Source organism: Dermacentor andersoni, chromosome 1 (genome assembly GCF_023375885.2).
Source record: "Dermacentor andersoni chromosome 1, qqDerAnde1_hic_scaffold, whole genome shotgun sequence".
In the NCBI taxonomy this organism is placed as follows: domain Eukaryota; kingdom Metazoa; phylum Arthropoda; class Arachnida; order Ixodida; family Ixodidae; genus Dermacentor; species Dermacentor andersoni.
The window spans coordinates 100368408-100390604 of record NC_092814.1 but is presented as its reverse complement, the minus strand read 5'-3'; the positions used below and the strand labels follow the sequence as shown (position 1 = coordinate 100390604).

At 46.6% G+C, this 22197-nt stretch overlaps 1 protein-coding gene across 1 annotated transcript in view; it reads right to left on the bottom strand.

The window, feature by feature from the left end:
- LOC126545432 (uncharacterized) overlaps positions 1–21344 on the bottom strand; it is a 134379-nt gene extending 113035 nt beyond the window's left edge. Inside the window, exon 1 of the mRNA XM_050193309.3 lies at positions 21038–21344. Within this exon, the coding sequence (XP_050049266.1) occupies positions 21038–21082 (45 nt within the window). The 5' untranslated portion in view covers positions 21083–21344. The remainder of the gene's footprint in view (positions 1–21037) is intronic.
- Positions 21345–22197: the final 853 nt, after the last annotated feature.

Here is a 22197-nt window from a genome sequence, read left to right as displayed (position 1 = left end):
GGCGCAAGAACAAAGCCGCGTGCTGTGTGCTTGAGAGACCCTAACGCGAGCGTTATTCAACGCCATTCCGAGCAGCGCAAGTTCGCGATGCTCGCAGCTCATTTTTTTCTCATGTGGTAGTGTCGTTCCGAGCAACCCTTTGTTTAGATGATTGATTTTCAAGCCCACCGTTTTTGAGCATAGCTGCCCGTATCAGGTATTATCTGTATCTCCTACTTGACTTATACATAAATAAAAGGTGTGTCCACCTATCAGGTTCGGCAAGCCCTGCCTGATGCACTTTACCCCTGGCTTGAGCCTATTTATTCACAGTGCGTTTCCATCTATCGGCCTCTGCATCTCTGCTTTGTTGATGTAGTTTAACTCTCCCGAAGCAACACCTGCGCTTTGAGAGTCGCCGTACTGGATGGTTGCTGGTTAATTTTGTCCACCTGGCAATATTTAAACGTGCACGTAACCTAAGTGAACGAGCGTTCTTGCAATGCACCTCTGTGAGGCCGCTGAACATCAGAGCGCCATCGCCAGACAGTCACCGTGGCAGGTATCTGATACCTCCATTAAACTTTAACTGCTCCGTAGCGTCAAACTGATTTCTTTTGCGTCGGTCTGGAAACGGGGCGTGGAATCACGCATACCCGTTCCCCTCTGCGATGAAAACAAATTAGTGAAAATAGTTGTCCATAAAACGTATATCTGTCTTGTCCTTGAATATGCTAAAAGAGTTCGGAGTCCCTATGAAAAAGTATTAAAACAGCTATTATACAGCGAACTTGAAATCTGTATATGTGCTTGAAGCACTGACGCTCAAGCCCGGCTGCGTAAATGTTGCGAACTGAGAAGAACTTGAAGCGCGAAGACAAAAGCGTCGATTGCAACTTTTTCCTCTCATACACTACAGAGACATAGTCCAGGGTTCGACGGAACAACGTCTGGCGAATGGTGTACATTTTCTTTTTGACAGCAAAGAAACACTCGCCATAGTTTGAACAAAAACTGTGTTTATGACGTTTGGAGTCCCCTACGGGTCTCTCCACATAAAAGCGAGACAAGTTGGGCCGTGCCTTACATTCGTAGTAGATGGCGTAACGACCTGATGTATATCTCTGGTAGGTTTCCACGTGTCCGATTAAGTGTAAGAGGCGCCGACTGGATTGATAAGAATACCAAAAGAAGGCGGGATGATAGTGATTTTTCCGTCTCGATGACAGTCGCAGAATTCCAATCAGTGTTGTAACCCGTGTTAAGGTGATGCTCAGCTACACTCTTAAGCAAAATTACACCCTTTTGCCACACAACGATAATCGTCATCTGTCTTGTCCGCATTTCCTTTATTTAACGCTGCGAGCCCTGTACTTCCCAGTAACGAACGAAATGCGCGTTATCAGCATGACATATAGCATTCCCGACAGGAAAGTAGTGAGCGCGGCGTTTTCTAGTAAGGAAACGCAAACAAGGCAGATGACGATTATCATTGTGTGGCAGATATACACCCCAAAGGGTGTACCTTTGTCTAAGAGTGCAGCGCGTTGGCTGCGGTGTGTCCCTTAGGTATACGTCATTTTGGTGCTGCTTGGTACGCCATTTGAAGTTGCCTGTTTGTCCGATGTACGATGCGCTGCAGTATTGACCAGTTATCTTATATATAACTCCAGGGTGGCGCTCACGTACCAATAGGTCTTTCACGTGGACCAGTTGGCTTCTTCATTTGTATGATGGCACGTGTGCGACTTGTATGTCATAATTCTTTAAAATTCCTGTCAGTGTTTCGCTTATGCCGGGAGCATGGGGAATGGATGCAGTTTTCATATGATGAGTCGGTTTGGTTCTGGAAGGTTCTGTGGAGCGACGTTCCTGCTGACGTAGCAGTTGGCGAGCGTAGCCATTACCTGCGAGATCATGTTTTACTTTTTTGGACTCCCGCCTTCGTGCGAATTCGTCTGAGCCATTTCGTCGCTTGAACAAAGAAGCCGCCACAGAGTGTTTGTGTCCCATCGGATGCATAAGGCAAAGCTGAGGTACTTCGCCGAATGTGTGGGCTTCCATACATGGTCGTAGAGCAGCCTCCAGAAGAGCGTTGAACAAGGACGTCGAGGAAGGCAATTAGTTCGTTGCGTTCTTCTTCAATCGTGAATTCGACAGAGCGAAACGTCATAAGCTCTGTTTTTGTTAAAACTTTGGTGAGTCTTTGTTTGTTGTCAAGAAGAAAAGAAATACACAGATATACATTCTAAAAAAGGTGCTTACGTAAAAATAATTCAACGTTGTTCCCCACCAACAACTGCAACAACAAAACTCGCACGCACATTTCGTTCTGCCTTTTCTTTTCTTTTTTTCAGATACACAGAAACTTAGTATACTTCCCTAAATGATTTGGCTGGAAATAGCGATGTTAATGACTTCATTCTTTGCCTTGTTCTTGTTGCTTATTACAGATCCGTGCCGAAGCGTACGTGCTTCTCAGAATTGAAGTTTTTTCAACGCGTACGTCGATCTTTTTAGCACCTTGATTGTACGTTCGCTGTAACATTGCAGTACGCGTGCTCCCTATCATGCCGAGGAACTGAGGCATCCATATCTTAAGCGTGACATGCGCTTGCTCATATTTGCGCTGAAGATATGTATTGTCATGATCCTATTCATCTAGAGGAGGCGTCGACGAAGAAGACGCTTTTGATCTGGCGCGTGCTCTCGATCATGTGGTTCAGTGCTTGATCGCCTTGTAAATAGATTGCAAATACGATTACCTTTTGTGTCTGCCTCCTCGTAACATCTTTGTGGGGGTGCGAGTATGTATGGCGAAGGCACGGATGCAGTTCTGAGTGTTCTTAATTATCAAAAAACAAGTACTAACATTCCGTGGTGTGATAGATATGCTTGCTAGCAGCGGTTAAATGTGTGACTTCTCCGCGCAGGCGGTAATATGTACCACGGAATTTGCTTGGCAATAACAGTGTTCAGAATTGAAGAAGGTATACCCCTAACTTCGGTTCTTCAGGCCGCCGACAACGTTCGTCGATATCAGCTCGGTGGTAGCAAGAAAGACATTCAGCAGTTTTGCCCGAAGGGTGAAGCATGGACAGTGAAAGCAAAGTTAGGGTAGCGCTTCAACTTATTCGATTGTATTCTAAATATACGTGGGTGCGAGATGTTGGCGCGACGCAGCACGCAAGGCAACTCTTGCGTGCGTCTGCGTGCTTGCGTGTGCGTGTGAAATTTCGTCGTTGCTAACGGAAAAGGATAGAAAAAAAGTAGATAGATAGATAGATAGATAGATAGATAGATAGATAGATAGATAGATAGATAGATAGATAGATAGATAGATAGATAGATAGATAGATAGATAGATAGATAGATAGATAGATAGATAGATAGATAGATAGATAGATAGATAGATAGATAGATAGATAGATAGATAGATAGATAGATAGATAGATAGATAGATAGATAGATAGATAGATAGATAGATAGATAGATAGATAGATAGATAGATAGATAGATAGATAGATAGATAGATAGATAGATAGATAGATAGATAGATAGATAGATAGATAGATAGATAGATAGATAGATAGATAGATGTGTCCACAATGAAAGCCATGTATTCATTGAAATTGCTGCGGGCCTCAGGTACGGCTTTCCTTATACTATACTGGCACGCCTAGGAAGCCTAATTTTCTGGGCCCCCCGCCTATACGTCCTACAGGAAAGCTTGCGTATTTCTGTTTACATACTCAGCGATCTGTGCGAGCATCGTAGCTTGTAACGTGCAGTTCCCGCGGGCTAGCACTGCTTAGAGCAGGAACTTATCGATTTTTTCCCACCCTGCAGGGAGATCCACCGCGTGCCACTCGGCGCTGCTTAACCACGTAACGAGGAAACGGTGTGCAGAGCGGGGCGGATATCACTTACAATAATGTTCGTTGACCGCCACCGAGCCGGCACTACACGTGTGTGCGGACCGTTGTGGCTGCGGAAGCCGCTGTGCAGCTCGCCTCCGCCAGCCAGCTTGAAGCCATCCGTCGTGCAGGACGCCGCTGACGTTTTTACAGCGGCCCACTTGGTCCTCAAATTACGTTATTGCCGAGTAAAGACGACAACGCTACACTGGCCGCCCTCTCTACACGGGCTGCCCTCTCTCACAGGACGCGCCACAACCAAGAAAGAAAACTAACACAGAAAAAAAATAATAATACGAAAGACAAAAGCTAGAGAGAGGGGTGAGGCGAGCGCGGCGGGGCGTGGTGCGCGGTCTTCCCCTCTGCGCGTCGGCGACACGCTTGGCGCTGCTTGATTCAGCAAACAACAAGGCGACGCGATCGAAGCCGCTTCCAGCCGTGCGCGACACCGCGGACGCGGTAACGCTACGCTATACGCTCCACGCGCGCGCAACGCCGGCGCGAGATAATGCGCCGCGGCGAGCCGACGCCTGCGGTATACACCGACGCTCAGCGCAGCTTTATTGGCGAGAAGCCTGTGTCCGCGGCTTGCTCGTGTTCCTGGCCCGCTGCCGGCGCGAACAGCGCCGTATTATTAATAGTCCGCGCCCGGGAGCACTTCTGCGAATGGAGCCTGCGATCCGTTTTGCTAGCGCTTGTTTTCTGCGCTGAGCCGACCGCATCTGTATGCCCCAACGGAAAACGCTGCTGCCCAAGTACGAGCAACTGCCCACAGGCGACGTAACGAAGGTGTTGGGCTTTTAAAAACATTTCTATGCTTGAAGCACTCGTATCACTCCCTGTTCCTTTTTTATTTCGTATACTTCTATGTCCTGGCTTGGCAATGTCGAAATAATGTCTATAACCATGTTAGCTAAGGCCATTCAAGTTCCCTTCGTCTTGCACACTGCAGCGTGCGCCGTGCACTGACGCCCGAGGAGTCAGGCGTGCTCGTATGAAGATCGCAAAGTTCGCTCAGCGGTATGCGATGCCTCTAATCTAGGGGAGGTATATACACGCTCCAGGCGCAGTTGCTTAAGGACGATATGGCGTATTTACTAATCGGGAAGACTTCTGACGTCTGCACGCGTATTCGGCGTGACAGACGTGTTCTCTCGTCCAACTGCATGTCAGACGCATGGTACCTTTATGCATACACACGTCAGTATGCAACGCGGCCACCGGTGCGCCGACCTTCACTGCATATGTACATCGAGCGCCACCAAACAGCACAAACGTTCGCGCGCCGTATAGGTGCACACGCAATGAGCGCCTGTGACGGTGCGTGCGTGCCGCCCCTGTGACAGATTGTATTCTGTGCACTCGCTTCCTGTGCTACTGCCTGACGCCGCATATGCTTAAGGTTGATTGTGTCTGGAGGCTCTGTGAATGCATGACAGAATTATCCTTTATTTCCTTATACGCTTCACATTGCGTGTTTCGAGAAAGCGCATTGCCTCTCCTTTTGCTTACCGTCTCATGCGTTATTTATATCAGATACACGATTCATTATGACCGCGCGATGCTGAACAATCCTGCTCGCATGTTTTACCTTGTGTGAAAAAAAAAATTACTGCTTTTTTTTCTGCACCTATACGTACGTTGTGCTGGAAAATATGTCAGGGACCCGGGACTAAAATTGCCACGATTATTACTCAAGTACGTTATTTTAAACGTTGCTGCTGTGTATTTGCGTGTCCGCGCGAGGGTTTAAACATTCAGGCTGACGTTCAGGCGTGTCCGGTGATTGTTCCGCTCGATGCATAAGTGCCTCGACCTGATGCATGTACTGGTGCAAGCATTTGCAAAGGAAGCTACCTGCGGTTTCCATATTTTGCACTTTGATTTAGTGATATCGATATCGCGTTGTCCTTGTCTTTTCAGGTGCCTCTGCATTCGAAAGTAACGGAACTTAGCTGCTTTAATATTTTTCTAATCTAACTAAGGACCAAGCGCAGGCAAGGACAAGGACACGAAGACTAACACCGAAAACCAGGACTCGTGCCTGTGTTCTATCCTTTTAAAAGAACGAAACAAAGAAAAAACACGGACTAGCCAGAAGACGGTGCAAGCCCTGTCTCGCTTGCACTGGATCTTTAGTTCGTGATAAGCCAAGCAGCCTGCTCCAAGATTACGTTGCCCTCCGATACGCTCGACTCAGAAAAACGGTGTTTCGCCCTTATTACGTTTCTGTGGCAGTTGTATGCTTCAAATGACTGTTTTCACCTTCTTGCAGCGAATTGCTTTAATAACATGAATATAGTTAGCATTCAAGACTTATCTAGCAGCCTTTAAGAAAGGATAGATAAGCTCGTTCTGTTTCTGTCATTTCATATGTGATCGCGTGCATCCGGATATATGGATATATATATATATATGCGTGTGGGTGCGCGTCTATACAAACAGATTTATACAAAAACACGCACAATAGTGGAGTGTACTAACAATATGAGGTAACAGTTGAGGGTCATTGAGGCGCAAGCTTTCGATCTGACTAATATGCTTTTTTATACTATTTACTCCTGGAAGGGCACTAACTATTACATCGTCTCATTTTGGTCGATCCCACAAGAGCATTCACGAAAGGCTTTCTTACTACAGGTGTGGCCACAATGCTTGAATATGATGGAGTTTCTGTCTATCGAATGCGGGCCTGCGGCTTACATCTGAGACTGGCACACCGGCCGCTTTTTAAACGTGCGTGACACTGTCCTATCGCTCGTGCTCGTTTAGCGCTGCGTCGCTATTAGTATCTCGGGTAACCCAAAAAACAATCCGCAGCAGAGAATGAAAGGTTCACGAGAAAAATAGCTGACGCGGCTGGCTTGCAAATTTGGCAGTGCGCGGGGAGGCAGATAAACGGTTGCGTTGTGTGGAGCCCATAAGTCTCGCGCTGTGTGCCACGCGTCGCGGCTGTTCGTCAACACGAAGGGCGGCACACGACGTAATCGCCTACTGTCACGCGCGTTTGCCGAGCTGTGAGTGCTGAGCCAGCTGTCAGTCAGCAAGGCGGCCACCCCTGCTTGCCACTTCACTGTCCCGCCGGGTGTCAGCGGGAAATTTTACCAAGTTCAGTCCGCGCGCGCAAATACTTTGCTCGACAAACGTGCTCGCGTGCAGTATACCTGCCACCGTCAGCAGGGTCAACAGGGGAACAAATTCTCCTGCCAAGAAGGCTGCGCGTTCTCGTGGTGTCTGCTTGGACTAGCGTCAGCAAAACCTTTTGAGTGCCTGTATTCAACCTCATACCGGTGCAGTCTGAGTTTTATTTACCGTTCCCATGTAATAATGATGGTATACATTGAAGCCTGGGTTTTTAAGTGCTCCTTCTCAGTAACAAACCCTTGAAGCGTGTTTTCTCTTCAGTTTGTATTTAGAACGCTTCTCTATAAAGCGCCCATGAAGAAGGCTCCCTTAGTAAGTTCTTCACTATAGCTGTAGCACATTACGCCTTGTGCCCTCCTAACCTCGCTCTGAAAGTGCGTCTCATTGCGCCTATTTTATATGTGCACATTCTACAGGATGTTTCTGCGAACCCTTTCAAAAATTCTTAAGGGTTGCCTGTGACAGATAGCACAATTCTAGTTGATGAGGTGATCTACTCGAAGCTGCGGACACTACTTGCTCAAAAAAAAGAGATGCATAATCGCTTACCCGCTAGAATCTGTAAATTTCAATATGTGCCATAAAGTAATTAGTTAAGTACTTCATTAGTGAATTTTTGTTAATTAGTCGCTTATGCATTTCATCTTTTGTGTTAAAATTGTGTTATCTGCCACAGGTAACCTTTAAGAATTTTCGAAAGGCTTTGCTGAAACACCCTGTATATGCGATGCGCACAGAACGGTACTGAAAAGAGATGAAACGCCTGAAACACATGCGCCCTGAGGGCGTTGTTTCGTCCCACCTTCTTCATGGCTGCATTTTTGTGTCTTTTTTATATACGCGCGCTTTACGTCTTATTTTAAGCGCGTCAGTAAGCACGGCGGTTATTCGCTGATTAGCCATCTGCTGGGTTCGATCTGTGCAAAACTCTGTCTTCTTACTTAAGTTCTATCCCAGCGACGCCACTGCGGTCGTGGTTTTCAGTGACTTTCTTCCGCAGTTAAAACCATCGGCTACTGGCTCCTTCCTCAGCATCCAGTTGTTGAAATCTTGCCTTGCCACCTCGGTCAGCATTGCTCCCTCTTGCCACCAAAGTAAACAATTATTGGCTTCTTGCCAGCGTAAAGTTCTGCATTATCTTCGCATCACGTGACCAGAGGAAAGTGTAGTAACATTTTTGTTATGCCTAATGCATACTAGATGTTGTATCGACGCCTGTCCAAAATATTTGAGAAAAAAAATTAATATTCGAATGAAATTGCTCGGCAATATGCAGTGCACGGCCAGTATACACATTGAGCGAAATGGAAGGGTGCGAAACGCCATATATTTCGATGCCATTGTGAGAGCGGTGCATTGTCTCAAGACTTGTGCTAGTCTCGGTATATCATTGTATGTATACTAAATAGCATGCCTTGAGCAGTTAATGGATTATTTCTTTAATGTTATTTGTGTTCAGGGAGGATTTATTGGCTTCAATAGCGCAATTTTTATTTGCACCTATGCCTAAGAGTTATAAGTCTAACAGGTAATTAACATTAGTTTGATAATTTATAGTATTGCCAATCATCACCCAAACTCTGATATACACCGCTGCTGTGAATCTTGACCCGCAGATGTTACCATTGTATCTGTAATCACATGTTTTCACTGAGGCATGTCTGCAGTGAAGCATACCGTATATTCCACATTTATTTAGTAATGTTGATATCATGCTGGTCCACCGCATTACTACTATTTCCGACGATGTAGAGTTCTGGTTCTGGAAGACAATATTATAATGAGCTGCTGCCCTCCAAGGCAGCCCCTATTAAGGAGACCTTTAAAGGACACATAGGTAAGCTGACTACGCTAATGGTTATAGGCAAGAAAAATCGCAACAAGTGAGCGTAATTTTTGTTTGTACATCTATCTGTCGCCACCGCATCGCGAGTTTGTTGACCTACAGCAATCACGTCTATATGAAAGGTTGTCCCATTCCAATGGAAGAATAGCTTCATGCTCATTCGGTTCAAATCGGCTGTCGTGTCAAGGCGCATCAAAATCCTTTGAGCTTTCCCCAAAGAATGTCGGCAAAATTACCGTGTGTATCGTAAGCGACCACTTCTGATTGAGTATGCACCTTGGCCGATTGCTCTCGCGACGCGCGTCCGGGCAGTCTCGCGGACAGCGCGTACATCAAACGGTAAGCTTAGTGACATTCATTTTGGAATACAGATGTCATAAGCCATCACAGCAGAGGGCTATGAATGCGTTGTTGCCATTCTTAAAGACAATCAACCTGCATACTCGACTTCAGCACCGAGTACAGTGTTAACTGTTATCAATATGGATAATAGGTAATACTCTCTTCTTCTTCTTCTCTTTATAAAACACTCTCCTCCTCCCCCCCACCCAGTGTAAGGTAGCAAACCAGATTTTCTGATCTGGTTAACCTTCGTGCCTTTCTCATTTCGTCTCTCTACATTCATTAGCGGTTGGTAGAAACATGACAGGGTCATTTCTGGGCATCGTTAACGGTGAACGATATCACCTTCTAGCGGCCTATCGTGTACGGCCTCTTTCAGATCAATGAATCAACAACTCAGATGGAGAGTTTACTTGAAATAAAACTGTGGAGGGGTCGGCCCGATGCGTTAAGCTCTAACCTGAGTGGAGTGAAGGAAAAATGAAACGAGAGGAGGGAGAAAACTGATGATGAGAACTGAGCAGCATAAAATGATGCAAGTTATGTATCCACAGTATTTGGGGTCTTAAAGAAGGGAACTGCGCTAAAAAAGACACGGACGAGTAATGACATGGACGGGCGCAATTACTCGTCCGTGTCTTTTTTTAGCGCAGTTCCCTTCCTTAAGTATGTACGACCGACTCGCCCAACAACGTGCTCTCCTGAATTTGGGGTCTTCCCTGTGAAGTCACGCGTTCAGTTCATTCGTCAAGAACACAAAGGCACAGCCGTGTTCAAAGTCAGGGGAGAATATCGCCAGTCTGGCAGAGTTTCTAAAATAACGCATTTTTATAGTTGCCGATGGTCAATCATGTCACAAGACGCACACCGTTCGCACTTGGCATATTGAGCCGCACTGCAATAGCTGTGACGCGAAAAACCTTCTGTTGTACGCGTTCACACAACTGAATAGTATAGTTTTCTGTTCTCTCCTTTCGTTTGCGTGCACTGGCATTGTAGCATGAGAATGGACGCTTGCTAAATGTAAGCTTGCAAGTTTTTCTCTCAGATCGGCGTTTTAGTATCACCTCGTCGGCACCCTGTTTGGTAGGCCTAATAGTCTCTTTGCTGCTGCTGTGCTCCGGGCAACTGATAACGTTCTGTTCTTTTGTGGCCTTGAACGATTTACTAAGAGACAGCAAACTTTCCGAGTAAGCAGTGGAGTATAAATGCTTCATTCATCTCGAGGTTGTTTAATTCCGTGATAAGCACACGTGGGTCATTGCGAATAGACGCTCAAAATAGGCAAGTAATGTTTCGAATGCCGTGACATGACTATATCGTTATCCAAGGTGTGGCCTCTTGTAGTACGTGTACTTTGTAACTTTGTCAAAAGATACTGAAGTCGCCGTTACCTCATCCTGAAAAAATTGTTCAGCTGTATTAGCATGGCCAAAGATTTAATTAAAAAAAGCGAACTGTACAGACATGCCGTTCCGTTCTTGCTATAGGTTAGTTTATTATGGCGTCGGTCATATTTGTAAAACAACGCTGATTTCATGTAGGATAACACGGCTCCCCGACGGCGCGCCTCGACATTTGCGACCAGCATGCGTACAAATTTCAGTGAGCGGATAGATAAGTGGGTGGGCGCGGCGTTTCCCGTGGGCGGCGTGCGTAACGATGCGGCGCGCGCGCTTATCTTCGAGGAGAACCAGGTATAGGGTGCGCCACTACGCAACGGAAAAGCGTCCCCCCGATCGAGAACTCTTATCGGGCAGTTGCGCGGGTATATAGACACACAATTAACGCGTACTTTACCAGGTGTGGGCCAAGTCCGCTAAGAGCCTTCCTCGGTCTGCTGCGCGGTCTCCTTCTCGCACCTTTCTCCCCTCAGCCTGCGCCTCCGGCGGGACGGCTCCCGGCCGCGCTCGGACGCCTCTGGCTGTTGCTCGCTTCTCGACGGCGCTCGCCACAATACATCCGGGCCGACGTGCGCTGCATGCGAGATGCGCGCGCGTTCCGAGGAGCGATCTGCAGGCCCGGCCGATGAGCCCTAATCTCGCTCACGAAAGCAATGCCCCCGATCAAGATGTGCGCGGCAGACTTTCTTCCTGCCGCGAACCCCCCCCCCCCCCCCCCCCCCCCCCGCTCCCCTTCATTCTCCCGTACTTCGCGCTAGTGACTTATACTCAAGCAGACGAAAAGCGATAACAAACCTGCGTGTCTCTCCTTAATGGAGTTTAGCAGCTTGGCAGCCGCTTATATGCAAGGGTTGGCGTGAACCTTTCGTTTGCCTCGTGGGCGCATCGCATGGCATTTCCGTTTTACAGCGTGGCATCGGACGGTGTGCTGCATAAATGAGGAATGGCTGATATCGAAGCCTGTGTGACTTTTTTCTCCTATATGTCACCGTCTTTTCCTCAATTCGTTTATTTAAGTTTCCCCTTTCGTTTTCATCGTTTCATTTGATGCATAACTAATGAACAGGTTGAACATACGTATACAAAATTAACCGACGGAGCCCGTCGTTCACGGGATCGACTCGGCGCAGTGTGCATAGACAATCCTGTAAGACATGACTTCATTTATGCTTCGAGTTAAATTGCCTGTACGCGAATATGCAAGATCATACGCTCTGTTCGCTTCCTAACCGCTTGCATGCATTCAGCATTCCCAATTTTAGTGTCGCATATTGTCATTGTCCTATGCTGTCGTTGAGTATATGTGGCAGTGTTTAAACTTTCGCAATAAAATTTACTGCTTTGAGGCGGGAAGATGCTAACTGGAGGATCGTCAGATCTTCTTAAAATTGATAGTTTTTTTACCCCTTTCTAATGTAAATACTTCTTTTTTCTCGATGGGTGCTGCAGGTGTCAGTGCGAGCGAGCTTTCTCTTTTTCTTTTTCCATTCTTTTTTTTTTTTTTGTGGGTGGGGATGCAAGTTAACTCGTGCTTCTGCGCACATTTCCTCAAGTTGTCCTGTGTTCATTTTGTACTCGGGGCAGTTTGAGTAAAGGAACAATTTGAGAACGAAGGTTCTTGAAGCAGCGAAGCGGTTTGGGTTGGGGCTGGATTCTGTGGGGATGTTAGCGCGTCGTCTGTTTCACTGACAGAATAAAAATAACATCGATTTCTTACGCTGAAGATTGGGCACGATGCATGCAGTTTTTATTCTAAATTGTTATTCTTGCATGCTTGAGGTTGCTTTCCATTTCCCGTCTTGTTTTGCGTCATTTTATGCTTGGCGTGTAGTGTTTTATCGCCGTGTGCTTTCATGGCTTTGGAAGTGACTGACGCTGACCTTACATATGTGCCGCGGTCCACTGGGGCGGAGCGAATTCACCGGGTTATCAGATATAAGTTTGTGTTCGTTCATCTTTTCGTATTCTTTCAGTCCTGTGTGCATCGCTCTATTTTAACATATTAATGATGTACCAGCTGGCCAACACATGCACCCTTTGGAATTCATTTGTGACTAACGTATATATTTATTAAATTTTCACAGCATTAAAAAAAATAAGCACGTCAAACAACATGTGCAACAATAACGGACAAGCACGACTTATGTTTTGTCTGACTTACAGCGAGCGGGCATGGCAGCAATATCGAATACGAGGTTACCATTGTCGAGGGGATTTTTGCAACAGAAGCGTCACTGTAGGGTAGATGTGGCTGTTAGATGCATGTCGCTTAGTGCCGTACATCCAAATGTTGCGAAATTAGGAATTTAAATATGAGTATTTGGCTGTTCATGTGCCAAATTATGCAGGTCCAGTGCCAGTTGTGCGTTTCTTCAGGAGCGAATGATTACTGCCGAGCAAGAACCAACGAGGTGAGCGGTTGTACAAAATTAAATCCACACGTTGTGTGACTGAAAATTGCATCTGCCACTCAAACCGTAATTTCGGCAATGCCACTGCTTGAACCAATCTCAACGCGCAATCTGCAGTTAAAGATCAAGGAAACATTGAAATCTGCGAGACATCGGCACACGTACTAGGTCAGGTGTTTCGTGTTTCTCGCCCTTGTGTCTTGTGTCCTCCGTGTTATAATGTTTCCGATAAGACGTGAAACGGTGAACTACGATGAAAACCAGCGAAAGAAACGCTTACACAAGAAACAAGGAGTACGCAGAACGAATGCTTTTAATAGTCTTGTTTTTCACTGGTTTTCGTGGCATTTTACCATGTAGTAATAGCTCTCCCAGCGCGTAGCCTTGTTGGCGTGAAACAGGTATCATGGGATTCTGCCTGAGTGTATACGTTTTGGGAAAATGTGTGTTTTTTTTTAACTCCTCCTTTGTGCGAAATTGATTCTAAATACCACGGTCAAATAATTTCATAACTATGACGACGATGACGACTATGTATTATACGTTTTTCTTCGTTATATCGATTACGGCAGTGAAAGTTTGGGAACTCTGTCTACTTTCAGTTATTAAACTATACACCTCGCTCTCGCCACAGATATAGGTTCTGGGCAATAAATGTAATTTATATTACAATCCCGCCTTCCCTCGAAGTGGGCTAGTTGCAACTCTAATGTTTTTACATTCGCCGCTCTTTCAAAGTGATCCCGTGCTGGGTGCGTTCCATTTTTTTTTTTTCATTACTGTTCTTTTCGAAAGAACGTGATAAGGGAAGTGAAGGCGAGAGAGAAAATTATCGTGGGTAACTCCTCTGAAAAAAAAATCAACTGTAATGGAACCTAAGTTGCTACTGGCAAGCATTTAAATTGTTATGGTATTATAACTTTACACGCTCGAATTACACTAACAATTCTTTAAATTACTCATCAGGGCCCGTCTCTGCAATGCAGTTCGTATACAGGAAACATTTTAACAACCTTAAGGCGTTCTTCGAGTGTGCTCCCTTCCTTACACCTAAATAGCACCCATATTACTCATAACACCGCATAATAAAGGTGTGTGCAAGACTATCACCATACGTTAGTTTCGTAAAACTAGCGATGTATGTTTTAACAAAATCTCCAACTAATGAATTCAATTGATTTTTATTTTATTTTTATTTTTTACTTTTTTTTTTTTTTACATGCGAGCGCGTTTACCTATGTGCGCGAGATTCGTCGACAGATGATATACATGAAGGTGTTTTTTCGGAACCTTTACTGTTCTCGCTAGCCCTCGTGGGCGATCTTTCTCGGCTACATGCTTGCCAGCAGCGCCAAGCTAGGAAGACACCTTTTCCCTCTTTCTGTGATACATATACTGCATGCGCTTAGATACGCGTACACTCATTGTCGTTCCAAGTTGTATGGAGCAAGGACCAAACGATTTACGTCCTCTTTCTGGAATCGTCTAACTGGGGGCTTGCAGAGCCTCGCCCGCCTAGAAAAGAAGATTCTGAACAACAATGCCGACATGGGACTAGAACACACAATCTCTCGCGTTAGAGAATGACGCTCAGTCATCGTTAATCACCTTCAGCTTGCTCTCGGAGCAGCTGCTGCTGCTTGTAAATTATCACGACGACGAAAACGAAGTGGCGAAACGTGAGGTATAACGATTACACTTTATCGCTGCCGTCAGGGCAGGCGCAGTAATGGAAGACGTTAGGGCAGCATTTAAACGTGTAGTCGCAGTGGAAAAGGTGACGACAATCAAGGTGATAGCGATGACAACTCAAAGGATCTCAATAAGCAGGAAACACGATATCGAGGACGTCACGCCACAATAACACATGCTATATACAGGAGAATCGGAGAGGCAAATCAAAATATGCGGTTTTACGTGCCAAAACCACTTTGTGATAATGAGGCACGCCGTAGTGGGGGGACTCTGGAAATTTCGACCACCTGGGGCTCTTTAACGCGCACCTAAATCTAAGTAGACGGGTGTTTTCGCCCCCATCGAAATGCAGCCGCCGTGGCCGGGATTCGATCCCGCGACCTTGTGCTCACCAGCCCAGCACCATAGCCACTGAGCAACCACGGCAGGTAGAGGGAAATCAGCTAGGGACATGTGCCAGAGTCTATGGCAGGGTAGCATCCAAATCCTATAGGACTCGTGTTTCACCACCATGAACACTTTCGCTTGAGACCATGCACGATTACACGCGAATGTTTGCCTCCCACCGGTTGACAAGATACTGAATAAAATGGCAAGTATAAATAGCATGTTGATAACACAAAAAAAAATGCATTTCAAGCCTACCTTCGAGTACGCCGCAGCCAAACATATCTTTCCATTCCATCTTTTCACCACTTCTTATTACGCGTGCAAGCTTTCAACGTGAAGCTACCGTGAGCCTTATAATACTGGAGCTTTTGCGAAGTGCGAGTGCGTCCCGATTGCTATTTTGCCACTATATAATTCCACAACCGTGGCAAGTGGTCAAACGTGGGTCGCTTGCACATTAACCCACAGCCTTTGTCGCCAGCTTTCTCTTTTTTTTAATGGGGGAAGCACGGTCGGTTAGTTTGGTTGAAACAGCAATAATAGATCGTCAACGGCACACACAAAAAAAAAAATAACACTAAAAGGCGACGCTTGTAAGACGCGAGTGAGTGCGAAGCGCGAACTTCATACGAACACATTACAAGGACAGCGCATTAACTGCGTGCATATACCGGTACATCGTTGCAGGAAGAGCGATAAACTTCATAATAATAGTGGTTGTCCGAACATAAGGCATTCGTCAGAGCAGAATTCTAACTTTTTTGCCACCCAGAGATTTACAGGCGCGGCATTGAGATTGGCGCACGTGTGCACAAAAACGAAGCCTTCATGTGCTTTCAGATGATTGCCTGTAAAGTATTATTCTTCCGGTCTGTTAGTGAAGAGCCGTTATTAAGGCAAAACCAAATATTTTCAATTGGAAATATATATATGTATATAGCTGGACGAATATCAGTTTTTTTCGAAAATGAATTGAATACGAATAGTAAGTATGAAATATCGTATTGTCCAACGGAGACACACATATATATATACAGTAGGAATATTTATTTCGGAATACATTCAAACGCCTTGATAACGAAGTGCCTGGGACAATCAAATTCTTACGTTAGGTCACTTCATTCACGATAGAGCAGGTAAGCACGTTCAATAACAACAAAAAAAAGTTATGATATTTAACACAAATTTAAGTGATGTATTCTGAAGTAAGTTGCTATTTTTTTTTTTGTGCACATTGATAGAATGTGCGACTGCAGCAAAATGTGCGCCTGCAGCCAACCTTATTGCATCGAGGTTCACGCAGGAGGTAGGTATGCAAAGTAAAGCTGAGGGGGGGGGGGTGGTATCGCCTCCCTTACAGTCAATATTTTTGGTTCGTTTGCAGCACGATCCTCACAGTTCACTTCGTTGATATTCACGTCCTTTCCGCACTTAAGAGTATTAAAGTATTAAGAGTATTAAAGACGTCGTCGGTCGTCAGTTACGGTCACACCATCACGTCGTCATCAACGATGACGCATTCGGCAGCTGTCGCATCAGCTGATGCGTTATAACAAGCAGCGTATGAGTTGACCGATCTCTGAATCATTGTATCAGGACTACTGACATGGGCACGCTCGTGCGTCGCTAGCGCTGCCGTGAGCGCTATAGCGCAGAGCGCACCTCGCTGATACATGCACGCGCGGAGGGCAGTGGCGCCACCGGTACGCGGCCGTTCGTTGTAAAGCAGCAAATCAGCCATCAGGGACCCCTGAATTCCTTTGTCGTGCAGACAAATTCGTTGTAGTGGTCTTCGTTGTAGACGCGTCCACAAGTAGGAATTCGGCCCGGACAAAATCACTCCTCGTTATACAAGCCATTTCGCTGTAAAGGCGTTTGCTATTGAGGCGTTCGACTGTAATTCGGTACTACGCCTATACTGACTAATTGTAAAGATCACTAATTGTCATTAAAAAAAAACGCAGGGATACCCTCTCTAAATATTTAGAGCCCGGTTGCAACCAGGCCTTCCAAGAATGAATGACTGCTGTATAACTTTCCAAAGATGTTAAATAAATGGTAGCCGCAATACGATCACAAGTTGTGGAACAAGAAATAAACAAAACAAAAAACTGCTGCAGGACTTGTGTACTTAGACACATGAAAAAGGGCCTATTGCAAGGAAAAAAAGTTATGGTTGTAGCGTAAAATACACAACAGCTACATGACTGCAGCGCCAAAAATACTAAATGAGAGACTACAAGCAAAAAATCACAGGTTGTCACGTAGACTTTCGCCGCAAAACCGAAAACAAAGTTTAATTGCCTTACCCATTTTGTTTATGCATTGCTTCGAAACCTTTTGTCGTTGTTTCACTTCTGATTATTTGCGATACCTTGTTTAGCATACTCAAAGCATTAGCTCGAATTTAGCAGTCGGTTGTTGCGAAGTGCTTGGTTTGTTTCGAATATACAAAAAATACCGAATATATTCTGTTTGAGCATTAATATGAAAAAGTTAGTTTGTAATGTACAATTCTTATTCGAGTATTCACCCATCTTTTATGTACTGCTTCTTGGCATCCTCCTTTTGCTCCTTTCGCAACAAGAGCAGCGTATATGCTGAAAAGCCGCGCAAGAAAAATGTAATACGGAGTTTCTACCCCGGGACGCAAATGCGCGTTTCTAAAAGAAAACGTTAAGCACGATAAAAAAGGCACCAGACCTCAGCTATTCCGCCGCGCACAAACTCAATTACTGCGGCAGCAAGAGCTTTTCACTACGGATAGATCGCCGTCATCTCAAGAACGACATCTTTGCGATGCGCGCGCAACGTCGTCTTCGTCCACTACAGTATTGCACGCTGCGGCCTTTGAAATGCATGCCCAGACGGAACCACTCGAAGAGCCTGCATGGCGCGCAAAATACCAAGCCTCAATGATGCGCGTTGGCTCGAGTGCCCGGCGGCCGACACGAATTGTCCCAGGAGCAGAAAGAAGTTCGATGTCACAGGGCCGTGATGGGCGAAATCTTGTTTTTGTTCGCGATACGCTGAGGCTGAAATTTGAAGCTGACGAGATGGCTTGACGACCGATGGCGTACACAGTGGGAAGGACGGAGGTACGAACTCGACTGATGGACAGAGCAAATTGCGTTTCCAGCTTTTAACAGTGTAAAGACAAAAGATCATCGGGCCAAGGCACACACATCTCTGTAGTACGCACAACAAAGTTTAGTGGGACATTTCAGCCGTGGCCGCGGCCTGTGTCGGATTAAACGTTATTGTTCGTGCTCGTATGCGTATGCCCTATAGCTCCACTTCGAATAGTCAATTACAAATTCCAGAGAAGAAAACCTGCATAATCGGGCTGAACGAGTGTTAGCTTTAAAGATGTAAAAGTGCAACGATGGGGGATTCTAAATTTTGCTTGTTGGTACATGGTACCGATGGCGAAACACAGTGCAGGGAACGTGCTGTTGTTTCTACATCAGTTCTTTATTTTTTTGGCACTCACATAGGGCTTACAAGATCAATTTGTTCGAGTGTCCCGTCGCAACCATAGTCAGTGCAGGAAAAATTGTGGCTTAGAACATCACTTCTAGAAGTTTAATTAAAAGAGTTTATTACAAAGAAATCACGTGCTTAACTGCTATAGTCTTGTGGTAGTACATATATCAGTTATTGCACATTTTCGTTAGGGGACGGAGAGGGGGGGGGGGGGGGGGGGCGTTCGTTTACCGCTATATCACAAGCCAAATAAGGATTCACGCACTGAGCGGTGGGCTAAACTTGAGACGGAACTCTGTCGTAAGCTCTATGCACGTGTATGGGCCCCATACAATAGCTCAGGATGGTCGGTTGCATCTCGGCTTTCTCAAAAATAGCGAAAAGTTTAATCCTGTGCTAAAAAAAGAAATGCCCTTTCTGAAGCCTAATTTTACTTTAGTCCGATGAGGACGGCCGTACTTGTTTCAGAAAGTCCACCGAAAGTATATTCGTACAATAGTTTTCACGCCTCGGCATGGAGCTTTGTCATTTCTCAAGAACGTCCATCCCTCTCTCTGATTTTGTTGGCTTTTTCTTTCTTTTGTTACAGGTTTTAAGCCTCACAAACATTTTCGCATTGAATCGCCACCGTTATGGGAAGTTAGAACGAATCATCATGAGTCAGAAGATTTGTTCGTATATACGCGACCGGGATTCCTGTCAGTGTCGCATGCATATGTCTCGCACAGTTCTCTTGCTTCGCCCGGCTTGCTTCTTGCCTATATAGCATGTGCCGATTTAAAACTTGGTTCACTGCGCGAGTTGCAGCTTCCTTTATTTTCGATAGCTTTAGCCCTGCATATTCGTTTTGGAGACCGTATCAGGTATACCATGTGTATACTGATTCGCATACAGCATTAACAACTTCTTTCGTGTGCTTCGCGAAACCGGGCCCATGCGTTAAAATGCGTCTTATTTTTTGTTATCTGGAGAAATAGGAGCCTGTGGGAGAGATGCACAGGCCTTCTTCACCCGTAGTTACGTATCGTTCAGGGGTGTAAAAGCATGGGTGATTCTAGAATAAACCGCGCGTCTATACTTCGGTTACCTTCCACATTGCCGTCTGCACGTTGTTTCAACTGATATGAACAGATTCGAGGGCTCCTCATGACACCGGTATCGCCTGAAAAGTACGCATTCTTTTCTGCATGCGTGGTGAAACTATTCATAATTTTGTGCAAGTGGTTTAAATTTGACTATGGAGTTTTCAAATATTCTTTACGATAAAGTAAAAAGGAACACGGAAGGCTGTGACAACATTGCCAGACTTTCAATATTCTAGATCAGGGTTCTTCAATGCATATACGAAACGTTAGTCCTGCTTGTATTTGATGGAAGTTTTCTTTTTCCCTGCCAGTTCGTCTTTCTCAACAATCACAGAAACATTCCGTTTAACGTTTTGTCGTTTTTAAAGACACATGTTAAAATTGTATGAAAGAAAATTTTCAGCATTGGAGGTTACTGTGCGCGCCTTAACTATGCAAATGTCCGTGATAACAGACAAGCAGACGCGCATATTTAGCTCGACCCTCTGCAAAAGCGGGCAAACGTCGCGTCGGATAGTTGCTTACGTCGCCTCGGATAGTTGTAGAATGAGCAGGTGTGTTAGAATTTGCAAACAGCGTGCAAGGAGCAAGGCAGTGCACTATTCCCTTCATTCAGTTCAGCAAGACGCTGCTTGACTTCCCGTTCAATGTTTTGCATTCATTTTACCTCGCGTCTGTCTTCATGAATATTCTTTCATGAATGGACGTTCGGAAATGAACTGCACTGCTAAGCGTGGTTCGGCTAGCCCTGGGCTACCTCGAGCAACTTGCACATTGTAGCATTCAAACTGTACCAGAAGCATATAGCGTGCATACCCTTAAGACTCAGATAGCGCAAATCCGTAGACGCAAGTCCGTTAACAGTTTTGGGGGAAAACGTGAGAAAACAGGGTTCCCAAAGAGGCACGAAATCGCTGTATCGACATACTAAGAGGAAAACAAGTGTTGTGACAGGAGGTCAGACTGTAACGACAAGCGCAGCTCTGTCTCGGCACCAGCTTCATTCGCAACATGCGCACCGGGATAATTTCGCAGGGCACACTCATTCATTTTTACCGCGTCGGCTATCAACCTTCGACGTGCCGGCGCGAGCATTGCTGGGGAGAGCAATCGTGTTGAAAACCGGTCTTGCGACACGTCGGTTGTGGTCAAGAGGCGCGGCGTGGAGAGATTGCGATCACCGGCGACACGTGTTTGGAATGGCCGAGCACCGGCGGCGTGCGCCGCGCGCAGCGCAGAGAAGCACTGCGCGCGAGTGATTCTCCGTCTGCGGCACTCGCGCAACGCGGCCAGGGGCGCTGCGCCGACGGTAGGACGCGGCCTGGACGCTGTCACTCACCTGTGACGATGCGGGGTAGGAGTATCCGAATTGGCCGTAGGACATCTACGTGCCGGCCGTTATCTAGAAGCTGCCGGGAGCCCCAACTTGGGCTCGTCAGTCTCGCTTGCTGCGCGGTCGGCGGCCGAGTTCTCTCGGCAACACCTGGCGCATGGACCGGCCAGCCAGAGGCGCGAGGTGGGCAGAAAGAGCGGCCTAAGAGGAAGGCAGCAATATAAAAAGAAGGCCCGGTCACTGAGGCTCTTGACGAGCAGCAGATACACTCGGAGCTGAGTCGGGACACCGACGCGACATGTGGATAAAACTCTGGCCGCCAACTAAACCGGGAACCAAGTTGCCGTGTCGCGCGGTGTTGTTCCTCCGAGAGGGGGGTAGCGAGGGGGGAAAGCAGGAGGCGGGGCGTCGCCTCGAGCGCTCCTTGATTGACGCCGCACGAGGCAAAGCCACGCCTCGGGCGCGCTTGACTGACGGCCGGCAAACCGCAGACTCCGCCTGCGCCTGTCGCCTGAGACCGCCCACGCAGCAGCGCCGGCGCGGCCGTGTTTGTGCGTTCGGCGGGCTCTGCGGCGGCAACGCGAGGTCTCGGCGCTTGTGCCATGGGCGCAGGAGGGAAGCGAGCCTCGCGCGAACGGCGTGTTGGGAGAGGGAACAAGAAAATGAAAAGTTGGGATTTGCGGTTCTTTGCTGAGCCTTGCGCTGCCGCCCGCCTGGCGTACAATGCGTACAAGGTGTCAAGGGCATGGCTGATAGAGTACAGAGCTTAGGCTTTCGGTGCGGCTGCTTCGCTGTTTCGTCTCACGTAGCCTGGGACACGGAGTTGATGGTTCAGCAGTGGGGCTACGATGCCCTCTCGGTTGGCTCCCCTGCTGTTCATTTTTCTTTGCAGAGGTTCCTGTGCCCTCAAGTGGTACAAGCTCGGGTTTTTGTAGGGCAAAAGAGATCAAGTGCGAAAGCAGAGCTGCCCGCACTTGTACGTAGGATATAGAAAGCATGTCCCGTGTTGGATATGGCGTCCCCGTTCTACCCCTGCGAATGCTGCGGTCGGGTCGAAATCACAGCGTTCTCTACAAATATTGCCAACGCATACTGGGGCGTTTTGTACTACGGGTGACAAAAGAGCAAGGGTCTTTTTGGTATCCATATTCGCTCTTCTGTACCAA